Below are 19,908 nucleotides of genomic sequence, written 5' to 3'. Positions count from 1 at the left end.
CGGGAATGAGTTTAAATTCTTCGTCATTCCCTGCCCCCAAAACAACACTGGGGCGTCAGCTTGCTTCATGCTGCACAGGTGCCCGTGGGCTCGACGCCTCAAGGTGGAAACGCCGCGAGTACTTTTGTTTTTCACTCTGTGGGTGCCGGAGCTACACGGCAGCTGCGTGGGGAGACCAAGCAGCCCCCGGCCCGCGACCGGCCAGACAGGACAAGGCTCTCGCCTGGTTCTTGACAGTTGCCTCCCTCTTCTAACGGACGCTGAAGTTGTCTTTCACCTCGCAGATGCAACAGATTCTAGTACCCAGGCCAGGTGTACAGCCGCTCAGCCGCTAACAGCCACTACGGCCAATACATTTCCAAGCCAATAACTCCGGCCCCGGCGGGTCGTGACGCGCGCTTCCGGGAAGCAGACCGGAAGCCGCGCTCGAGCCTGCGTCAAACGCGACTTCAGGGGCCGTCGCAAAAGTGTCGCCCTCCGCCTCTCGGCCGGGCCACAGGTTTCCACTCGCCGCCTGCGGCCGGGGGTCGAGCACTGCGGGAGTCAGTTTCCCTTCAAGATGGCGGACGACGAGGCTGGGGGAGCGGAGAGGATGGAAGTCAGCAGCGAGCTGCCCCAGACCCCTCAGCGACTGGCATGTGTAAGTGCCTGTAGACAAGTTCCTTTTGTCCTCCCCCCAGTGCCTCCCTACCGCGCTCAGGAGGATGTGGGGCTTCACCTCTCATGGCGGCTCTGGGGAGGGGGAGTCCTATGGATTGATCTGGAAGGAAGCTGCCGAATACAAAGTTAGTCGTCACCCACATTTCCTGCCAGTCAAGCCTCCGGCTTGAAATGACTTTGCCGATTATGAGTCTCGACGGGCTCCAGCGTGCATGTCTGTATCCTGAAGTAGAAAGAACTGGTGATGTTCTTCCATGGTTTCATGCAGGGGGGCTGAGGAGGGATCGGAGAGAGCCATTTTCCGGTAGACGCCGCGCTAGCCCCTCTTGATGCTAGGAATCCGGGACGCAGCCCCCCCTGCATAGTGGTATGTTGCCCAGCCGGCCGGCTGGAACCTGATAGTGCAAGGGAAGGCGGCCACTGTCAAGTCATAGTCAGGTGTGGGGTGTAGGTATTGTTGTGCCTCACTGTAGCCTCTGCAGAACCCCGGGCTTATTCCTCTGTGGAGAAACCTGCCGTATGTTGCTGCTTTGTACAGCTGTGGAAGGGACTCGTAGCTGTTTCAAGTCAGAGTAGTACAGTTTGCTCCTGCATTTTGAAAGACTCGGAAGGCAGAGATAGTGAGCAAATGTGAGGCAATCGTCTGACTCCGGGAGAAAGCTGACTACAGAGGGTAAGAAGTAGGCTACTGTGTTAGGGGAGTGTTCTAAGTGCCTCTGGGCATCTGGTGGAGAGCTGTGTAGGAAATATGCAAATGTCTGTCACAGCTGCATATAGAAAAGTGTGAGCTGTACCCCTCTTTCAGAAGTTCCTTTGGTTTGTAGTGTTCATAAAAGCATTCTTGAAGTACTTTAACCCTGTGAACACTTCAGCATTGTTTATGAGCTACAGAAATGAGTCAACTCCAGGGACTGGAGAGACTGGCTGGGAAATAGAAACCAGGGAGGGAGGGAGTTGGACTAAGGGTTTGACCACCGACTAGGCCATCGTTTGGCAGTCTTTCTCCATCCCAAATAGTAATTCAAACTCACTTCACTGTTGGAATTGAAGGAAGATACATGTATGACTATCTGACATGACAAGGCATAATGGAAGGACAGAACAAATTTAGAGCTGGTTTTAGTTTAGAGCAAGTTTAGAACCAGCTCATTTTAATGATAACTTGTGCTTTTTTCATGTTAAAAGGATTGGAACAGGGCTGGCATTGTGGTGTAGTGCATGAGGGCCCTGCTTGTGGTGCTGGCATCCCAAATGAGTGCTGGGTCATGCCCTGGCTGCTCCACTTCTGATCCAGACTAATGGCCTGGGAAAGCAGCAGAAGATGGCCCAAGTACCTGGGCCCCTGACACCCACATGGGAGACCTTGATGAAGTTTCTAGAGCTCCTGGCCATTGCAGCCATTTGGGGAGTGAACCAGCGGATGGGAGATTAATCTCTCTATCTCTGTAATTTGGACTTTCAGATAAATAAATCTTTAGAAGGAAATTGTGTATGATGGTCAGAAAAGTTGTTTTAGTTTTGTGTTGCCAAAGATGACTGATATTTAGTTAAAGCTTCAGTGTGTTCTTTCCAGATGGTGTAGTAAAGCTTCATTATTCTGGACTCTACTAATTGGGAATTGGGAATTGGAGATAATGGTATAGGAATTTTGGGAGATATTACAGTTTGAATATCTCTGATCTGAAAACTAAGATCTTAAATGCTTTAAAATCTAATTCTTTTGAGCACTGACATGATAACATAGGTGGAAAATTCCACACCTGACCTCATGTGTTGGGTCACAGTCCAATACAAGTATATAAACATATTGTATAAAATTACTTTTCAGGCTATGTGTGTCATATATATATGGAACATAAATGAATTTCATGTTTTGGCTTGGGTCCTGTCCCCAAGATATATCTTGATATATATGCAAATGTTCCAGAATCCAAAAGTCTGAAATTTGAAAAACTTCTTGTTCTGCGCATTTTGAATAAGGGATACATGACCTGTATTAGGTTTCTTTGGGCAAAGTTTTTGGATTTTGCAAAGTAGTAGGCAGATGGTGTAATACAGCCTCAGGGAACCCACATTCTAATGACACAGGTAATACTAGGGCTCAAAGAATTTTTTTTAAAGAATTTATGTATTTGAAAGGCAGAGTGACAGAGGGAGAGACTAAGAGATCGTCTAAGGGTTGATTCACTCCCTAAATGATCACAACAGGCAGTGCAAGGCCAGGCTGAAGCCAGGAGCCAGGAACTCCCATCTAGGTTTCTGGCATGGGCAACAGGGGCCCAAATACTTGTACCATCTTCCGCTTCTTTGCTAAGAGCATTAGCAGGGAGCTGGATTGGAAGTGGAGCAGCCCTGGCTCAAACTGGCAGTTTATATGCCATACCCATACCCCAAGCAGCCATGTAACCACTGTGCAGAGCACTGACCTCTAGTGCCCTAAGAATTTTAACTCAAGATAGGGTCATGTAAGTGTGTAACTGTTAAACCTCATGACCACTCTTGATTTGAATCTATCTATTGGAGGACCCCAGAGATCATCCTACCTTCTTTTTCTTTTTAAAGCTACCGACTTCAATTTTATTCTGGCAGTGGAGTAAAATACTGGTTTCCCAGTTTGCTACTTCTTTGCTATTAAACAAAAAGTTCAGGTTTTTTCTTCCATTTGAATGATTCTTATATTTTAAAAAAGGTTTATTTTATTTATTGAAAGGCAGAGTTACACAGAGAGAGAGGTCTTCCATCTGCTGATTCACTCACCAAATGGCCACAATGGTCCAGACTGAAGCCGGGACCCAGGAGCTTCTTCTAGGTCTTCCACATGAATGCAGGGGCCCAAGCACATTTGACATCTTCCTCTGCTCTCCCAGGCACATTAACTGGGAGTTGGATTGGAAGTGGAGCAGCCAAGGCCCAAACTGGTGTTTTTATGGGATGCCAGTGCTGCAAGCAGTGGCTTAATGCACTACACCACAGTGCCATCCCTGAATGATTCACATTTTAAATCAGTATTGGAGGCAGAGGAAACAAAAATAATAAATAAGGAATAGTTATGGAGGTTTGAGGGGTCTTACAAGTCCCATTAGAGTTCTTGGTTATAGTTTTTAATTTCCCTAGATCAGATTCGCTTCTTAGATCTAAGATATTTTTCAGTCATACTGCTGTCAGTAACTTTGAAGACTGTCATATCCCTAATACCACTAACATGCAACAAGGTATAATAATAATAATGGGTATAAATAATTGGATATTTATAAAAGGTGTTGCTTAAGAATGACCAAGGGAAATCTGTAGCTTTGGAATGAAGTCCACAGATCTGTGTCTTTGCATCATGCCCTGCTGTTTCTGAAATTCTGATCCATAGGACACACTTTGAATAAAATTTAGGTAGATATTTGGAAGTTATCAGTGTAGAATTGACAGTTGAGTTTGTGGGAATGGATAAGATCTTTGAGGAAGAAAATGTATGTATCACACACACACACAAACACACAGAATGAGGAAGTGGACTGAAATGATTGAATTTCAAGGTTAGAAAATAGAGGAAGACTAGTTAAGAACCTTTGGAAATGGAACAACCAAGCAGGTGGGAGGTGAGAGTAGTGCAATATCGTGGCGAGTAGTTTTGAAGAGAGGGTATTTTATTGGGTCCGTGGGGATGAGGGTGGGACAGTCTGAAAATCTAAGGATATGTGGGGGTGGTCTGCCAGATCTACATTCTTTGACTGTATTTTCTTCTTTAAGTCCATCTTAGAAGTTGTCCCTTAGCATGGTGCTAAGCTTTTCTCTTTTGCTTGACTATACCTTCTCTCTAGGGGATTTCATCCAGCAGCTTTAAATACCAGCTGGATGTCTTAACTTCTAAAATTTGTATCTTGGGCTGGCTGCATGGCTCACTTGGTTAATACTCCGCCTGTGGCGCCAGCATCCCATATGGACCCTGGGTTCTAGTCCCGCTTGCTCCTCTTCTAGTCCAGCTCTCTGCTGTGGCCCAGGAGGGCAGTGGAGGATGGCCCAAGTGCTTGGGCCCCTGCACCCTCATGGGAGACCAACAGGAAGCACCTGGTTCCTGGCTTTGGATCGGTGCAGCACTGGTCATAGCGGCCATTTGGGGCATGAACCAACGGAAGGAAGACCTTTATCTGTCTCTTACTCTCACTGTCTATAACTCTACCTGTCAAATAATTTTTTTTTTTTTTTTTTGTATTTTGGGTCATCTCATTTTTGAGCTCTGGAATCAAATCCAGCTGCTTGACATTTGCACTTGGTTGTCTGATTTTTTTGAATGGGAGAGCAATTTGGAAGTAACTGCAGAAACCTAAGCCATGGGGTCGGCACTGTGGCGCAGCGAGTTAACACCCTGGCCTGACATGCCGGCATCCCATATGGGCGCTGGTTCTAGTCCTGGCTGCTCCTCTTCCAATCCAGCTCTCTGCTATGGCCTGGGAAAGCAGTAGAGGATGGCCCAAGTGCTTGGGCCCCTGCACCTGTGTGGGAGATCTGGAAGAGGCTGAAGAGGCTCCTGGCTCCTGGCTTCGGATTGGTGCAGCTCCAGCCGTTGCGACCAATTGGGGAGTGAACCATCGGATGGAAGACCTCTCTCTCTCTCTCTCTCTCTGTCTCTGTCTCTCTGCCTCTCCTCTCTCTATGTAACTTTGACTTTCAAATTAATAAATAAATCTTAAAAAAAAAAAACAAAAACTAAGCCATGGATCATGGTAGTTTGTATTAATACGAGAGATTATCACTGAAGATGGAGAGAAGTGGATGAATTTGAGAGAGATTTTGGAAGTTGATAAAAGAGAAAGACTTGCCGATGCATTAAGTATGAGGAAGAAGGGAAGAAACTGATGATATTTAGGTTCCCGGTTTTTGGCTTAAGCATTCTTGATAGTGATTGTGTCATAAACTGAGAGGAAGGATCATGTTCTAGGAGGGAAAGGAGGAGGGCAGATCAAGAGTTTGTTATCCCTGTCTTAGTAGATGACCTCCATAATAGCTCTTGAATGCAAGCAACTCTTCTTGTCTCCATTCCACCTCTATATTTCAATCCAACATTTGTTGCCTGGGCAACTGCAGTGACTTCTTAACTGGTTTCTGCTTCTACCTTTGCCCTTTTCCATTCTGTTCTTCCCGGATCAGTCTGAGCAATCTTTTTCAGACTAAATCAGATCATGTCATTCTCATGCCTAAAGCCTTTATTAGCTTTCCATGATACTCAGAACAAAGTCTAAGCTCATTCCAAGCCTCTCAACACTTTCGTGTTTCAACCCCTAAAGCAGCACTTCTTTTCCTCCTTACTTACCCTTGTTATTAGTTTTTAAAACAAGTCTAAGCTCTATTGTCCTTTAGAAACTGTGCTTTTGCTTATTAGGGTGTGTTTCCTCTGCTATTTTTTTTTTCTTTTTTTGATAGGCAGAGTGGACAGTGAGAGAGAGAGAGACAGAGAGAAAGGTCTTCCTTTTTCCGTTGGTTCACCCCCACAATGGCTGCTGTGGCGGGCGCGCTGTGCTGATTTGAAGCCAGGAGCCAGGTGCTTCTCCTGGTCTCCCTTGCGGGTGCAGGGCCCAAGGACTTTGGCTATTTTCCAATGTACTCCTGGGCCACAGCAGAGAGCTGGACTGGAAGAGGAGCAACTGGGACAGAATCTGGCACCCGGACCAGGACTAGAACCTGGAGTGCCAGAGCCGCAGGCGGAGGATTAGCCTAGTGAACTGCGGCGCCGGCCCTCCTCTGCTATTTCTTATAAATTCTTCATCAAAAAAAGTGCTTTTTGTTCTCTGTCAAAGCAAAGCATCTTGTTTATTTACTCTACTGCACTAATTATAGACTGTAGTTACTATATTTTAATCTACTGATTGAAATGTCTGTCTCTCCTAAAATGAATATTCCAATGAAAGTTCCAGTGAAGGCCAGGATCATGTCTGACTTGTTAACTAATATATCCTGATAAGTGTTTGATACAGCAAATAGTTTCTTCTCTTCCTCCCTTCCCCCTCCTCCGCTTTTTTTTTTTTTTTTAAGATTTATTTATTTATTTGAAAAGGTGACAGAAGGAGGACAGATTTTCTATCCACTGGTTCATTCCCCAAGTACCTGCAATAGCCAGGGTTAGGCCAGGCCGCTCCATCTGGGTCTCCCAGATGAGTGGTAGGGACTCAAGTACTACTGCCTCCTAGGCACATTAGCAAGAAACTAGATTATATGGCAGAAGTGGGACTTGAACCTGGGTTCTCCACTATAGGATCCCCAGGGGCTCTTAGCCTGCTGTGCCACAATGTCCTTAGTTACATATTCTTTATTTTTAATTTTAATGAGTTTTTAACAGATTCAGTGTGATTTATAGATAGAATTCTAAGAATATAATGATATTTCTTCCTCCCTCTCTCGCTCCTACATGCCTTCTAGTTACGTATTCTTTTTTTTTTTTAAAGATTAATTTATTTATTTGAAAGTCAAAGTTACACAGAAGAGAGCAGTGTCTTCCATTCGCTGATTCACTCCCCAGTTGGTCGCAACCACCAGAGCTGCACTGATCCAAAGCCAGGAGCCAGGAGCTTCTTCCAGGTCTCCCACGTGGATGCAGGGGCCCAAGGACTTGGGCCATCCTGTACTGACTTCCCAGGCCATAGAGAACTGGATCGGAAGTAGGGCAGCTGGAATACGAATTGGCACCCATATAGGATGCCAGCATTGCAGGTGGCGACTTTACCTGCTACACCACAGCACCAGCCCCAGTTACATATTCTTAAATGAATAAATAAAAGAGGATCAACATCAGGGATTCGTTTAGTTAGATTTCTAGTGATGGAGGGTGGGGGAAGGAAGGAAGGAATGAGGGGGCATATTAGTTCAGTGGTTAACCTCAGAACCCAAGCCAGTCAGGAAGTAAGAAAAGCCAAAGCAGGCATGTGGAGGACTTGGTAAGATTTGAGGCATTAAAAGTCTTGTTTTTGACATAAATGGAAAGACTGAAAATTATAGTTAGAAAGGGGAATTTTAGAGTCTGAGAATATGAGGGCATACCAGGTTTTTGTGATGGTAAACCCAGGTTAAACACACATCATATATGTTTGTGTAGCACACTTTCTGTACTCCTTTTGGATGTAGCATGTTCTGGGTTTTATTACACAGTGCCTATTTATTATCTGCCTTTCCTACCAGACATGAATGCCTTGAGAGCATGAACTATTCCTTATCCACAGCTATATGTCCAGTACCCAGCACATTGTTTCAGAGTTTTCATTGAATGAAATAAAAAGACTATCTGAAGTGTAATGGAGGTTGATATAATAGGAGTTGAGGAGGTTAAGAGACAGGCTAAAGTTTTTAAAATTAGAATTAAAAAATAACATTGAGGTATAATTCATATACAATAAAATGAAACATTGCATAAGTTTTGACAAACGTGCACACTTGTGTGACTGACACCAAATCAAAATATAGAACATTTCTATTACTCCCCAAGGTTGTCTAGTGCCTAATTGGGAGGTTTTTTAAGTTTAATATTATGTTTGGGCCAGCGCTGTGGCGCAGCACGTTAACACCCTGGCCTGAAGTGCTGGCATCCCATGTGGGTGCCAGTTTAAGACCTGGCTGCTTCACTTCCAATCCAGCTCTCTGCTATGGCCTGGGAAAGCAGTAGAAGATGGCCCAAGTGCTTGGGCCCCTGCACCCGTGTGGGAAATCTGGAAGAGGCTCCTGGCTCCTGGCTTCAGATTTGCACAGTTCCAGCCGTTGCAGCCAATTGGGGAGTGAACCATCAGATGGAAGAACTCTCTCTCTCTCTCTCTCTCTCTGCCACGCCTCTTTCTGTGTAACTCTGACTTTCAAATAAATACATAATTTTTAAAAATTGTTCAAAAATATTATGTTTGTACATGATTTTGAAAATCATTACCAAGCCGGCGCCGCAGCTCACTAGGCTAATCCTCCGCCTTGCGGCACTGGCACACCAGGTTCTAGTCCCGGTTGGGGCACCGGATTCTGTCCCGGTTGCCCCTCTTCCAGGCCAGCTCTTTGCTGTGGCCCAGGAGTGCAGTGGAGGATGGCCCAAGTTCTTGGGCCCTGCACCCCATGGGAGACCAGATAAGCACCTGGCTCCTGCCTTCTGATCAGCGCGGTGCGCCGGCCGCAGCGCGCCAGCCACAGCGGCCATTGGAGGGTGAACCAGCGGCAAAAAGGAAGACCTTTCTCTCTGTCTCTCTCTCTCTCTCACTGTCCACTCTGCCTGTCCAAAAAAAAAAAAAAAAAAAAATCATTACCAACAGTCTCATATGAATAGGAAATCTTGAAAACATAACATCTTTTGATGATTGATCTTAAAATATTGAAGATACAGGGCCGGCGCCGATGCTTAACAGGCTAATCCTGCACCTTGCGGCGCCGGCACACCGGGTTCTAGTCCCGGTCAGGGCGCCGGATTCTATCCCGGTTGCCCCTCTTCCAGGCCAGCTCTCTGCTATGGTCCGGGAAGGCAGTGGAGGATGGCCCAAGTGCTTGGGCCCTGCACCCACATGGGAGACCAGGAGAAGCACCTGGCTCCTGGCTTTGGATCAGCAAGATGCGCCGGCCGCAGCGGCCATTGGAGGGTGAACCAGCGGCGAAAAGGAAGACCTTTCTCTCTGTCTCTCTCTCTCACTATCCACTCTGCCTGTCCAAAAAAAAAAAAAAATATATATATATATATATATATATATATATAGAAGATACAGAAGGAATGAGAAATGATGCATTGTTTTCATTGGAGATAATTTTCCTTAGAAATTTGGATTTATGTGATTTTAGGCAAGAGCACAGTTTTCTGTGCTTAGTTTAAGTGGAAAAACAATTATGAAAACCAGATATCTTGCATCCTAGCTGAAGGACTGTGCCACCAAATCTTAACTGGGGCTAATACCCATGTTTTTTCATTATTTGTAATTTATCTTGTGAGCATTTAGGTAAATTCTTATTTTTAGTACTGGACTCTATAGAATTACATATGAAGTTAAATTTTGAAACCTCAGGTTAAAGTGACAGATTCACTTCCATTATGGTAAGAGGCTAGGGCGGGAACAGTGACTGAGTACAGATGAGTTGGTACTTGAAACTGTCTTATGTTTAATGACACATTATCCTGCAAATAAAGAGATTCTTATCCTCAGTACTGCCTAGAGTCTGTCTGGGTAGATATTTGGATAAGGCAGTGACATAGGTGAGCCTCAGGTTTCCCATTTCCTTTAAACATTTCTCCAAAGCTGTTAGTCATATGCTGTTCTCTGTCAAATAATTTGCTTGAAGCTTTTAATCCATTGTCTCAGATTTTAAGACAAAAATTAAGACCACTCTAGTTCCAGGTGATTTGCTGTGAACTCTTATGTGTTCTTCCAGGGTATTCTGAGTTAAAATGCTTCCTTTTGAAGAAACAATAATTAATTACTTGATGAGTTTTGTTTTTTTAAAAGCATTTGGTACAGCCTTTTTTTGTTTTGTTTGTTTAAATGTTGTTATACCTCTGTAATAAGATGAGTGCTTACAGAAATGTGCTGTGCTAAATAAACATTACTGAGAGACTTCAGAAGAATTATTGTTCTGCCCTAAGTGCTCACTTATTACCCCAGAGTGACATAGGCCTTCTCTGTAGTGGAGTCTGTTATATACTTGAGTATAAATTTCCTTCTAATAGTTTACTTAATGCTGCTCTTCAGAACAATGTCTGTTTGACTTGTCTATTTGGAGGAGTGAGGCTATAACCAGTTAATGTGTCTTTATGTACTATTTTAAAATGCCTTTGGGCTTTTAGTATTTATGGGTAAGCTAGAAATGATTCTAGCCCCAAAGGAAGTCTGCTATTTTATACAGTAAATTTTTTTAAATACACATATGTTCTGCTTTGTAATCTAAGAAAAGATTTCAGTTGCTTTGCAAATACATATGCCAGAAAGCAAAAAGAGAATATGAAATATGTACCCTGGAGTTTAGGAAAACAGATTGTATTCATCTACAGACTTGAAGGACGGCCCAGAAAATTGGGGCGTGACCTATAGTCAGAAATGAGAAAAGAATAGCATAGCTTAGGGACAGAATACTTCTAAAAACTAGGTTCTGACAGTATGCTTATATGTTATCTCCACAGGAAGACAGAAGAGAGGCCTTGCTTGTCAAGTATCTCTATATTTAACTCTGGCTTATTTTATCAATTCCATGAAGACAGGGAAAACATAATTATCATAAACAGCACAGGCTGGCAATGATAACAAACACAGTGTAGGATGAAAAAAAATCTCTTTAGGCTGAATATTGCATTAAAACTAATGAAGTGACACTTAATTGAGATGAAAGTAATGCCTTATGTATATCTTTGTTTGTGCACAGGGCTGGGTCTCCTCTGTATGATTGATCTAAGGGTTTTAGTTGTCTGCATGCTCATCAAGTTATAAATTTAATGTGGCTGCCAAAAATGTGTTTTTTTTTTTTAATAGCAGTTTAGTGCCTAAGATAAAGGAGGCAATAAATAGTCCCACTCCTCAATACAGGGGCTTATTCCATAAAAGTAATCAGCATGGGGCGTGGTGTAGATATCCTGTCATTAGGAATGGGTAGTAGATTTCTTTAGTCTCTTCATTCCAGTTTGGCCCTGAATGAGGAGACCAATGAAAGATAATAATTACCTTCATCTAATTGAAAGGCGGTTAGGTTATATGGATTTATTTTATGAACCATAGGATAAAAGCTACAAGAAGGTAGATTTTGGGTCATTTTGAGCTGTAAGAATGGAAGTTAGCTGAGGAAAGACTTGGGTAGCTTACCACCAGATAATATATAGATGGAGTTTCTTGTAGTAAGCAGTTGAACTAGAATTGTTTTTAAGTTTTATGAGTCTGTCAAGTATGATTATGAGAAAACTTTGTATAGTCAAATATTTCTTAGTATCCAGAGATGCAAAAAAATTCTAGAGCCTCCAGATTTTGTTAGCACTTTAAGTCAAGAAGAATTAGGAAAGTAATTACAGGGCTTCTGAAGGTTCTATAAATGTCTAGCAGTTTTCTACACAAGGATTAGTTGTGGTTTGAAGAAAGGGATCTACCATACTTAAGTACGTTTTTTCACAGTGATGTTCCCAAACAGGCGTCCAAGTTCCTGGGTCAGAGCTGTGAACATATCTTTTTGTCTCCATGGGGATGAAGAAAATGTTTGGAATGTTTGGGAATTTAAATGTTGTGAGAACTTCTTCTTCTTCTTCTTCTTTTTTTTTTTTTTACAGAACAGCCAATTAGGAAAGCCTTCCCTTACTTCCAAATGTTGGGAAAAAAAATTTTTAATAGACATTGAAGTTAAAAACCATTATTTTTGTTTTATTAGCATAAAGGGAACACATTTCATATAGCTCATATATACAGTTTTTAGAACATAATGATACTTTACATTCTACTTTTCCTCCCTCTCTTATTCCCACCCTCCTTCCTTCTTATATTTCTTTTAATTTTTATGATGACATATTTTCAATTTTCTTTGTAATCGATTTTAACCCTCTACTAAATAAAGAATTCAGCAAGTATTAAGTAGAAAAACCACTGTTCCTCAAGAATATAGACAACAATAATCAAATCTCAAAATATTGGTTTTGCTCATATACATTACATTTTTTGTGCTCTGTATATTAGTTACCATATATCAGGTAAAACAAGATATTTGTCTACTACAGATAATAAAGGCAAAATAGACAGATGGGATTACATCAAGCTAAGAAGCTTGTGCACAGCAAATACTCAACAAAGTAAAGAGGTAACTGAAAGAATGAGAGAAAATATTTGCAAATTATACATCTGATAAAGGATTAACATTCAGGATATATAAGGAGCTCAAGAAGCTAAACAACAACAAAAGAAGCAGTCCAGTTAAAAAAATGGGCTAAGGATATGAGCAGGCATTTTCCAAAACATGAAATACAAATGGCCAACAGAAACATGAGAAGATGCTCAGGATCACTAGCCATCAGGGATATGCAAATAAAAACCATAATGAGGTTTTTCCCTACACCAGTTAGACTATCATCCATTAATCAAAATATAACAAATGCTGGTGAGGATGTAGGGGGAAAAAGGTGCCCTAATATGCTGCTGGTGGGAATGTAAACTGATGAAACCATTATGGAAGACAATGTGGATATTCCTTAGAAATCTGAAAATAGATCTACCCTGTGACTCAGCCATTCCACTTGGGAATTTACCCGAAAGATATGAAATCAACATATGAAAGAGTAATGTGTACTCCCGTGTTTATAGCAGCCCAACTCATAACAGTGAAGTTAAAAATTCTTATTTTAATTCCCATCACAAATGGAGGAAAATGTTAAAAATAGTAAAACAGAGACAAAAGCCAAACTTGCTCCAGTCATCAATCGTTAATTCCTTAACATGTCACCCAGTAAAATATGTATTGTGTAGTTTTTCTTACCTAGAAAAAAAATTTTAGTTGAAAAGAATTTTCCATAGCTGTGGCAATAATGGAAAAAGTTGTGAGAGAGAATAATTGTGTTTTGTCTTCTGTAAGAATTCTGTACACAAAGGTATAGAAAGCTTAGTAGTGTCCAAATCTGTTTTGTGCTCTCTAGCAAGAACCATATAGCATTTAGCAATTACCAAAAACTTTTGTACTTTTCCCAAGCTTGTGGGAGCATAGGGATTTGAAACACAAAGATCCTCCCTTCAAGGAGCTTATTATTTAGTGAGGTGGCTTGATGTACACATTTATCTATTTTAATTTTTTTTTATTTGACAAGTAGAGTTATAGACAGAGAAAGAGAGAGAAATCTTCTGTTAGTTCACTCCCCACAGGGCTGTAACAGCTGGGACTAGGCCAGGCTGAAGCCAGGAGCTTCATCTGGGTGTCCCATGTGGGTGCAGGGACCCAAGCACTTGAGCCATCCTCCACTGTTTTCCCAGGTGCATTAACAGGGAGCTGAATTGGAAGTGGAGCAGCCAGGACTTGAACTGTCACCCATATGGGATGCCACCACTGCAAGTGACAGCTTAACCCATTACATCACGAGACCAGCTCCCAGAATGACATTTTATATGCACAACTTTATAATCTGTGTTAATGGAAATATATTTATTAATGCCTTTCTATATTTGTAAATAAACATATTTGGTATCATTTCTTTTTTTAAAAAATAGATTATTTATTTGAAAGGCATAGTGACAGAGAGGAAGAGATAGAGAAAGCTTCTATCCACTGGTTCCCCACCTGCAGTGACTTTGATGGCTGGGCTGGGCCAGACTGAAGTGAGAAGCCTGAAATTACAACTGTGTCTCCAACATGAGTGGCAGGCATCCAAGCACTTGGACCATCTTCCACTGCTTTCCCAGGTGCATTAGCAAGAAACTGGATCAGAAATAGAGCAGCTGGGGTCAAACTGGTACTCTGATAAGGGATGCCAGTGTTGCTGTCTGCATCTTAACCGTCTCACACAACATGGTCCCCTCAGTATAATTTCTTTTTCTAAAAAAAAAAAAAATTATTTATTTGAAAGAGTTACACAGAGAGAGGAAAGGCAGGGAGGGAGGGCGGGAGGGAGAGAGGTAGTCTTCCATCTGATGGTTCACTCCCCAATCGGCCAGAACTGTGCTGATCCGAAGCCAGGTGCTTCTTCCAGGTCTCCCACTTGGGTGCAGGGGCTCAAGGACCTAGGCCATCTTCTACTGCTTTCCCAGGCCATAGCAGAGAGCTGGATCAGAAGTGGAACAGCTGGGTCTCAAACTGGTGCACATATGGGATGCTAGCGCTTCAGGCCAGGGCGTTAACCCGCTGCTCCACAGCGCCGGCCCCTCAGTATCATTTCTTAAACTATTTTGAACTAATTTTTGACTTGTAGAAAAGTTGCAAAAACTACAACAGAGTTCCCTTACATCCTTATTTCTGTTTCCTCAAACGTTAACATCTTATATAACTATAGTAAATTATCAAGGACAAGAAATTAATATTAATGAATCTATAGACTTTGGCTTTCACCACTTTTCCTGTAAACCCATAAACATCCTTTTTATGTTCCAGGATCCATTGGTATTTCTCTTTCCATATGCACTTTTTTTTTTTTCCACTTTCTTCTGTAACAGTGTCTACTCTTTCCTCATTTTCCATGGCTTTGATACTTTTAAATCACACTGAACAGCTATTTTGTAAAATGTCCTTCAATTTGGGGTTATTTGATGCTTTTTCATGATTGAGATTATGTTTTTGGCAAAAATAACACAAAAAGGGCATGTTGTCCTTCTCAATGCCTTTGTCAAGCAATGCCTGATATCAATAATTTCTTTTTTTAAAAGAAAGATCATATGATAACCAATGGTTGACAACTTGCTTTTTATTTTTCTATTTTTGACAGGCAGAGAGACAGAGAAATCTACCATCTGCTGGTTTGTTTCCCGAATTCTTTTTTTTTTTTTTTAAGATTTATTTTATTTATTTGAAACTCAGAGTTACACAGAGAGAAGGAGAGGGAGAGGGAGAGAGAGGGAGAGAGAGAGGCCCTCCATCTGCTGGTTCACTCTCCAACTGGCCACCATGGCTGGAGCTGCGCCTATTTGAAGCCAGGAGCCAGGAGCTTCTTCTGAGTCTCCCACGTGGGTGCAGGGACCCAAGGACTTGGGCCATCTTCCACTGCTTTCCTAGGCCATAGCAGAGAGCTGGATCGGAAGTGGAGCAGCTGGGACTCGAACCAGTGCCCATATGGGATGCCGGCACTGCAGACGGTGGTTTTACCAGGTGCTCTGATGTAGGATGAGAACATCCTAAGTAGGGTCTTAACTGATCCACCAAATGCCCACTCCTCCATATCCCCCCCCCCCCCCCCGGCAGAGTTAGACAGTGAGAGAGACAGAGAGAGAGACAGAGAGGAAGGTCTTCCTTCCGTTGGTTCACTCCCCTAATGGCCACTACGGCCAGCGCTGCGCCGATCCGAAGCCAGGAGCTGGGTACTTCCTCCCAGTCTCGCATGTGGGTGCAGGGACCCAAGCACTTGGGCCATCCTCTGCTGCCCTCTTGGGCCACAGCAGAGAGCTGGACTGGAAGAGGAGCAAGAGGGAATAGTATCCGGCGCCCCAACCGGGACTAGAACACGGGGTGCTGGTGCTGCAGGCGGAGGATCAGCCAAGTGAGCCACGGTGCTGGTCCACCCCTCCATATTTCTTACTGGTGATATTAAATTGATATCTGCAGGGTTTATCTGCTTTAAAGTTACTGTCTTTCCAGTTGGAGTTAATAAGTGTCTTCTGGGACATGCTTTGATACTAATTAGCATCATCTTAAATGCACATACTAGGTAGACTTTTTAAGAGTTATTTTTTAGTTGCAAAAGTATTCACATTTATCTAACAATGTCAAACAGTATAACATTGTTTCAAGTAAAATGTGAAAATCCCTAGACACTCTGGGTCAGTTCTCTTATGTTATCACTGTTAGTAATTTGTTGTTGCTCCTTCCAGACCCTTAGTCTTCATTTAAGAAATTATAAGCATAGGTGTATATGCACATATATTGAATTAGAAAGCGCAAATGTGTAGAGATTTTAAAAGCATATATAATTTAGAAATTTATACAAAATGAAATTATTTGAAACTTTTTTTTTTTTAAAGATTTATTTATTTATTAGAGGCCAAGTTACAGACAGAGAGAGACAGAAAGGTCTTCCATCACTGGTTCACTCCCCAGATGGTCACAATGGCTGGTGCTGGACTGATCCGAAACCAGGAGCCAGGAGCTTCTTTCAGGTCTCCCATGTGGGTGCGGGGCCCAAGTACTTGGGCCATCCTCCAGTGCTTTCCCAGGCCATCAGCAGGGAGCTGAATTTTAAGTGGAGCAGCCGGGACTAGAACCAGTGCCCATATAGGATGCCGTTACTGCAGGCAGAGGCTTAACCTACTATGCCACAGTGCCAAACCCTTAAAACTTATTTTCTACTTAACAGTGTTTTATGGTATTCTGACTACATAGAATGGTATGGTTGTACCATACTAGTTTCATCTTTGTTGATAGACATTAAGGCAGTGTAAGTAGTGTTATAGTGAATATTCTGGTATACAAGTAGAAGCTTCAGAAATTTCATGAGAAATGAAAAACCCAATTTTCTCTTAGTTTCTTTTTTCTTTGTTTCTGAGTATCTTTATAACATTTATACATTTGGGTAAGGTATGGTTAAATGATATCCTACAACTTCTTATACTATTCCCTTATTGATAGATATTCAGTTTTTCTTTGTTGTGAATAACTTTGTACATGAAATATGTAAGATTGAAAAGACTGGGGCCAGCGTTGTGGCACTGAGCAGTTAGCACCTTAGGACTCAGTTGGGTCACAGGTATTCCTTGGACACAAAGGCCAGCACTTCATAGACAGTCTGTATGGGCATGCCATTGTTAAGTTGGGTTAGTGCATTTATTGCCTCCTCTGTGCCTTTTCACAGGTGTAGCTCTACCCATAGATTCAAGAAGCAAAGGCATGTCCATTTAAAAATATATATAAATTTCAAAATTCATCTTGATTATTTGATTGAAGGAAAAGTTTGAGAAAGGCATAAGGAGTAGCAGAATTGGATATCAGTTACTCATGTTTGTTTTGAAGACCAGAAGTTTTTAATTTTGAATAACCCAGTCCAAAAAATCTTAGCCTGCCCCAAGGTTGTGAGGCATTTTCTTCAAAATGTTTTATAGTTACAGCTTTTACATTTAGGTCTATAGTCCATTTCAAATTTTTTTTGTGTGTATGGTATAAAGTATGAGTTGAAGTTCATATTTTTCTCTTCTTTTTTTTTTTTTTTTTTTGACAGGCAGAGTGAGAGAGATAGAGAGAAAGGTCTTCCTTTTTGCCGTTGGTTCACCTTCCAATGGCCGCTGCGGCCAGCGTGCTGTGGCCGGCGCATCGCGCTGATCTGAAGCCAGGAGCCAGGTGCTTCTCCTGGTCTCCCATGCGGGTGCAGGGCCCAAGCACTTGGGCCATCCTCCACTGCACTCCCGGGCCATAGCAGAGAGCTGGCCTGGAAGAGGAGCAACCAGGACAGAATCCGGCGCCTCGACCGGGACTAGAACCCGGTGTGCCGGCGCCGCAGGTGGAGGATTAGTCTAGTGAGCCACGGTGCCGGCCAAAGTTCGTATTTTTCATAAGGCTAATGGCTCCTACACCATTTTTTGAAGACTCTTTTCTCCTTTTAATTGTGTTGATGTCTTTTTAAAAGTAAATTGACTTCATAAGTATATTATAGATTGATGTTTTGGACCATCTCTTCTATTCCATCAATAGTTATATCTGTCTCATTGGAGTGCCTGGATTTGAGTCTAGTTTCTTTTTCTGATTCCAAGTTCCTGCTAACAGGCACCATGGGGAAGCAGCAGGTGATGGCTCAAGTATTTGGGAAACTCAGATGGATTTCTAGGCTCCTGGCTTTGGCCTTGCACCAGCCCTAGCTGTTGTAGCCATCTGGGGGTGGGGTGGGGGAAGAGAATTTCCCTAAATGCCTGCAAAACCTGGTGCTAGGACACACGAAGCTAGGAGCTAAGAACTCCATCCAGGTCTCCCGTGTAGGTGGCAGAAACCCACTTGGGCCATCCTCCATTGCCTTCCCACACACATTAGCAGGAAGTGGAATCAGAAGCAAAGCTGGGACCGGCGTGGTGGCAGAGTGGGTAAAGCAGCCTCCTGCAGTGCCGGCATCCCACATGGGCCACTGGTTCATGTCCTCCCTGCTCCCTTCTGATCCAGCTCTCTGCTCTGGCCTGGGAAGTCAGTAGAAGATGGCCCAGATGCTTGGACCCCTGTACCCACATGAGAGATCAGAAGAAGCTGCTGGCTCCTGGCTTAGGATCGGCCCAGCACCAGCCATTGGTGCCATTTGGGGAATGAACCAGCGATGGAAGACCTTTTTCTCTGTCTCTCCCTCTCTGTAACTCTACCTCTCAAATAAATAAATAAATAAAATCTTTTATTTTATTTTTTATTTTTTTATTTTTTTGACAGGCAGAGTGGACAGTGAGAGAGAGAGAGACAGAGAGAAAGGTCTTCTTTTTGCTGTTGGTTCACCCTCCAATGGCCGCCGCGGCTGGCGTGCTGCAGCCGGCGCACCGTGCTGATCCGATGGCAGGAGCCAGGTGCCTATCCTGGTCTCCCATGGGGTGCAGGGCCCAAGCACTTGGGCCATCCTCCACTGCACTCCCGGGCCATAGCAGAGAGCTGGCCTGGAAGAGGGGCAACCGGGACAGAACCGGCGCCCTGACCGGGACTAGAACCTGGTGTGCCGGCGCCGCAAGGCAGAGGATTAGCCTAGTGAGCCGCGGCGCCGGCCAATAAATAAAATCTTAAAAAAAAAAAAAACCCACATGGAATATTAATAAAACCAGAAAGCCAATCCATTTCAGATCAAAAGTGTTAATTTAATTGGGAAGATGTTAAATACAACTAAATTGCCAGTGTGTTGGGTTGATAGTAGACAGTCCTCTCTGTTTCCCCTACCTCTGTTCACTTGAGCCTGCTTACCGATTGGCATTAATAATGGTAGGCTGCTTGGATGATTTGGTAACATTCAACCCTAACATTTAAGCCTAGACTGTCAGTGAGTAATTCTCAAGTATTTATTTTAGTAAAGCAGTACTTGATACCTGGAAAGCAGCCTTGTTTGATAAGAGTGGAATGATGATGATACTGAAATTTGTGTAAAATGGCTATTAAACCCACTTATTGTGGGAATTAGAAATTTGGCACAGTAAAGGCCTGGAACACGGTGGGCCCAGCCTTTTTTTTTTTTTTTTTTTTTTTGGCCTGTTGCCATCATGGGCAGTGCATGGCCTTTGGGCCACCTGCCTCATGCTTTATGACCTACATGCTCCTCCACATGGCTGGCTCCTGGTACTCAGTATGAATACAGATTTCTCTCTCTTTTAGATAGGGCCCTCACTCTCCTATGGATTTCTCTCACTGATAAAAAGCTTAAAACTTAAAAAAAAAAAAAATTGGCACAAGCAGAGGTAGACTTTGCTTGATTCACATAGATACCTTTCTCATGATCCCAATTGCTAAGGTGCAAACTTTTTAGTTTGACTTCTTTCACAACAGTACATTTTGAGGTTATCCATTATGTTGTGTGTATTAGCAGTTCATTCCTGCTATTGCTGAGTAGTATTCTATGGTTTGTATATAGCACAGTTTATTTATTAATTTGCCATTTGAAAGTTAGTTGGTTTGTCTCCGGTTTTTGATAATTATAAATAAAGCCACTATACC

The 19,908-nt window shown here is 42.8% G+C and overlaps 1 protein-coding gene across 1 annotated transcript in view; it reads left to right on the top strand.

Annotated features, from left to right (window-relative positions):
* Positions 1-429: 429 nt before the first annotated feature.
* UBR1 (ubiquitin protein ligase E3 component n-recognin 1) overlaps positions 430-19,908 on the top strand; it is a 157,124-nt gene continuing 137,645 nt past the window's right edge. Inside the window, exon 1 of the mRNA XM_062205754.1 lies at positions 430-640. Within this exon, the coding sequence (XP_062061738.1) occupies positions 560-640 (81 nt within the window). The 5' untranslated portion in view covers positions 430-559. The remainder of the gene's footprint in view (positions 641-19,908) is intronic.

The sequence above is a fragment of the Lepus europaeus genome, chromosome 11 (assembly GCF_033115175.1).
Source record: "Lepus europaeus isolate LE1 chromosome 11, mLepTim1.pri, whole genome shotgun sequence".
In the NCBI taxonomy this organism is placed as follows: Eukaryota; Metazoa; Chordata; class Mammalia; order Lagomorpha; family Leporidae; genus Lepus; species Lepus europaeus.
Note: the sequence above shows the minus strand (reverse complement) of the source record. Positions and strands in the feature narration are given on the sequence as shown.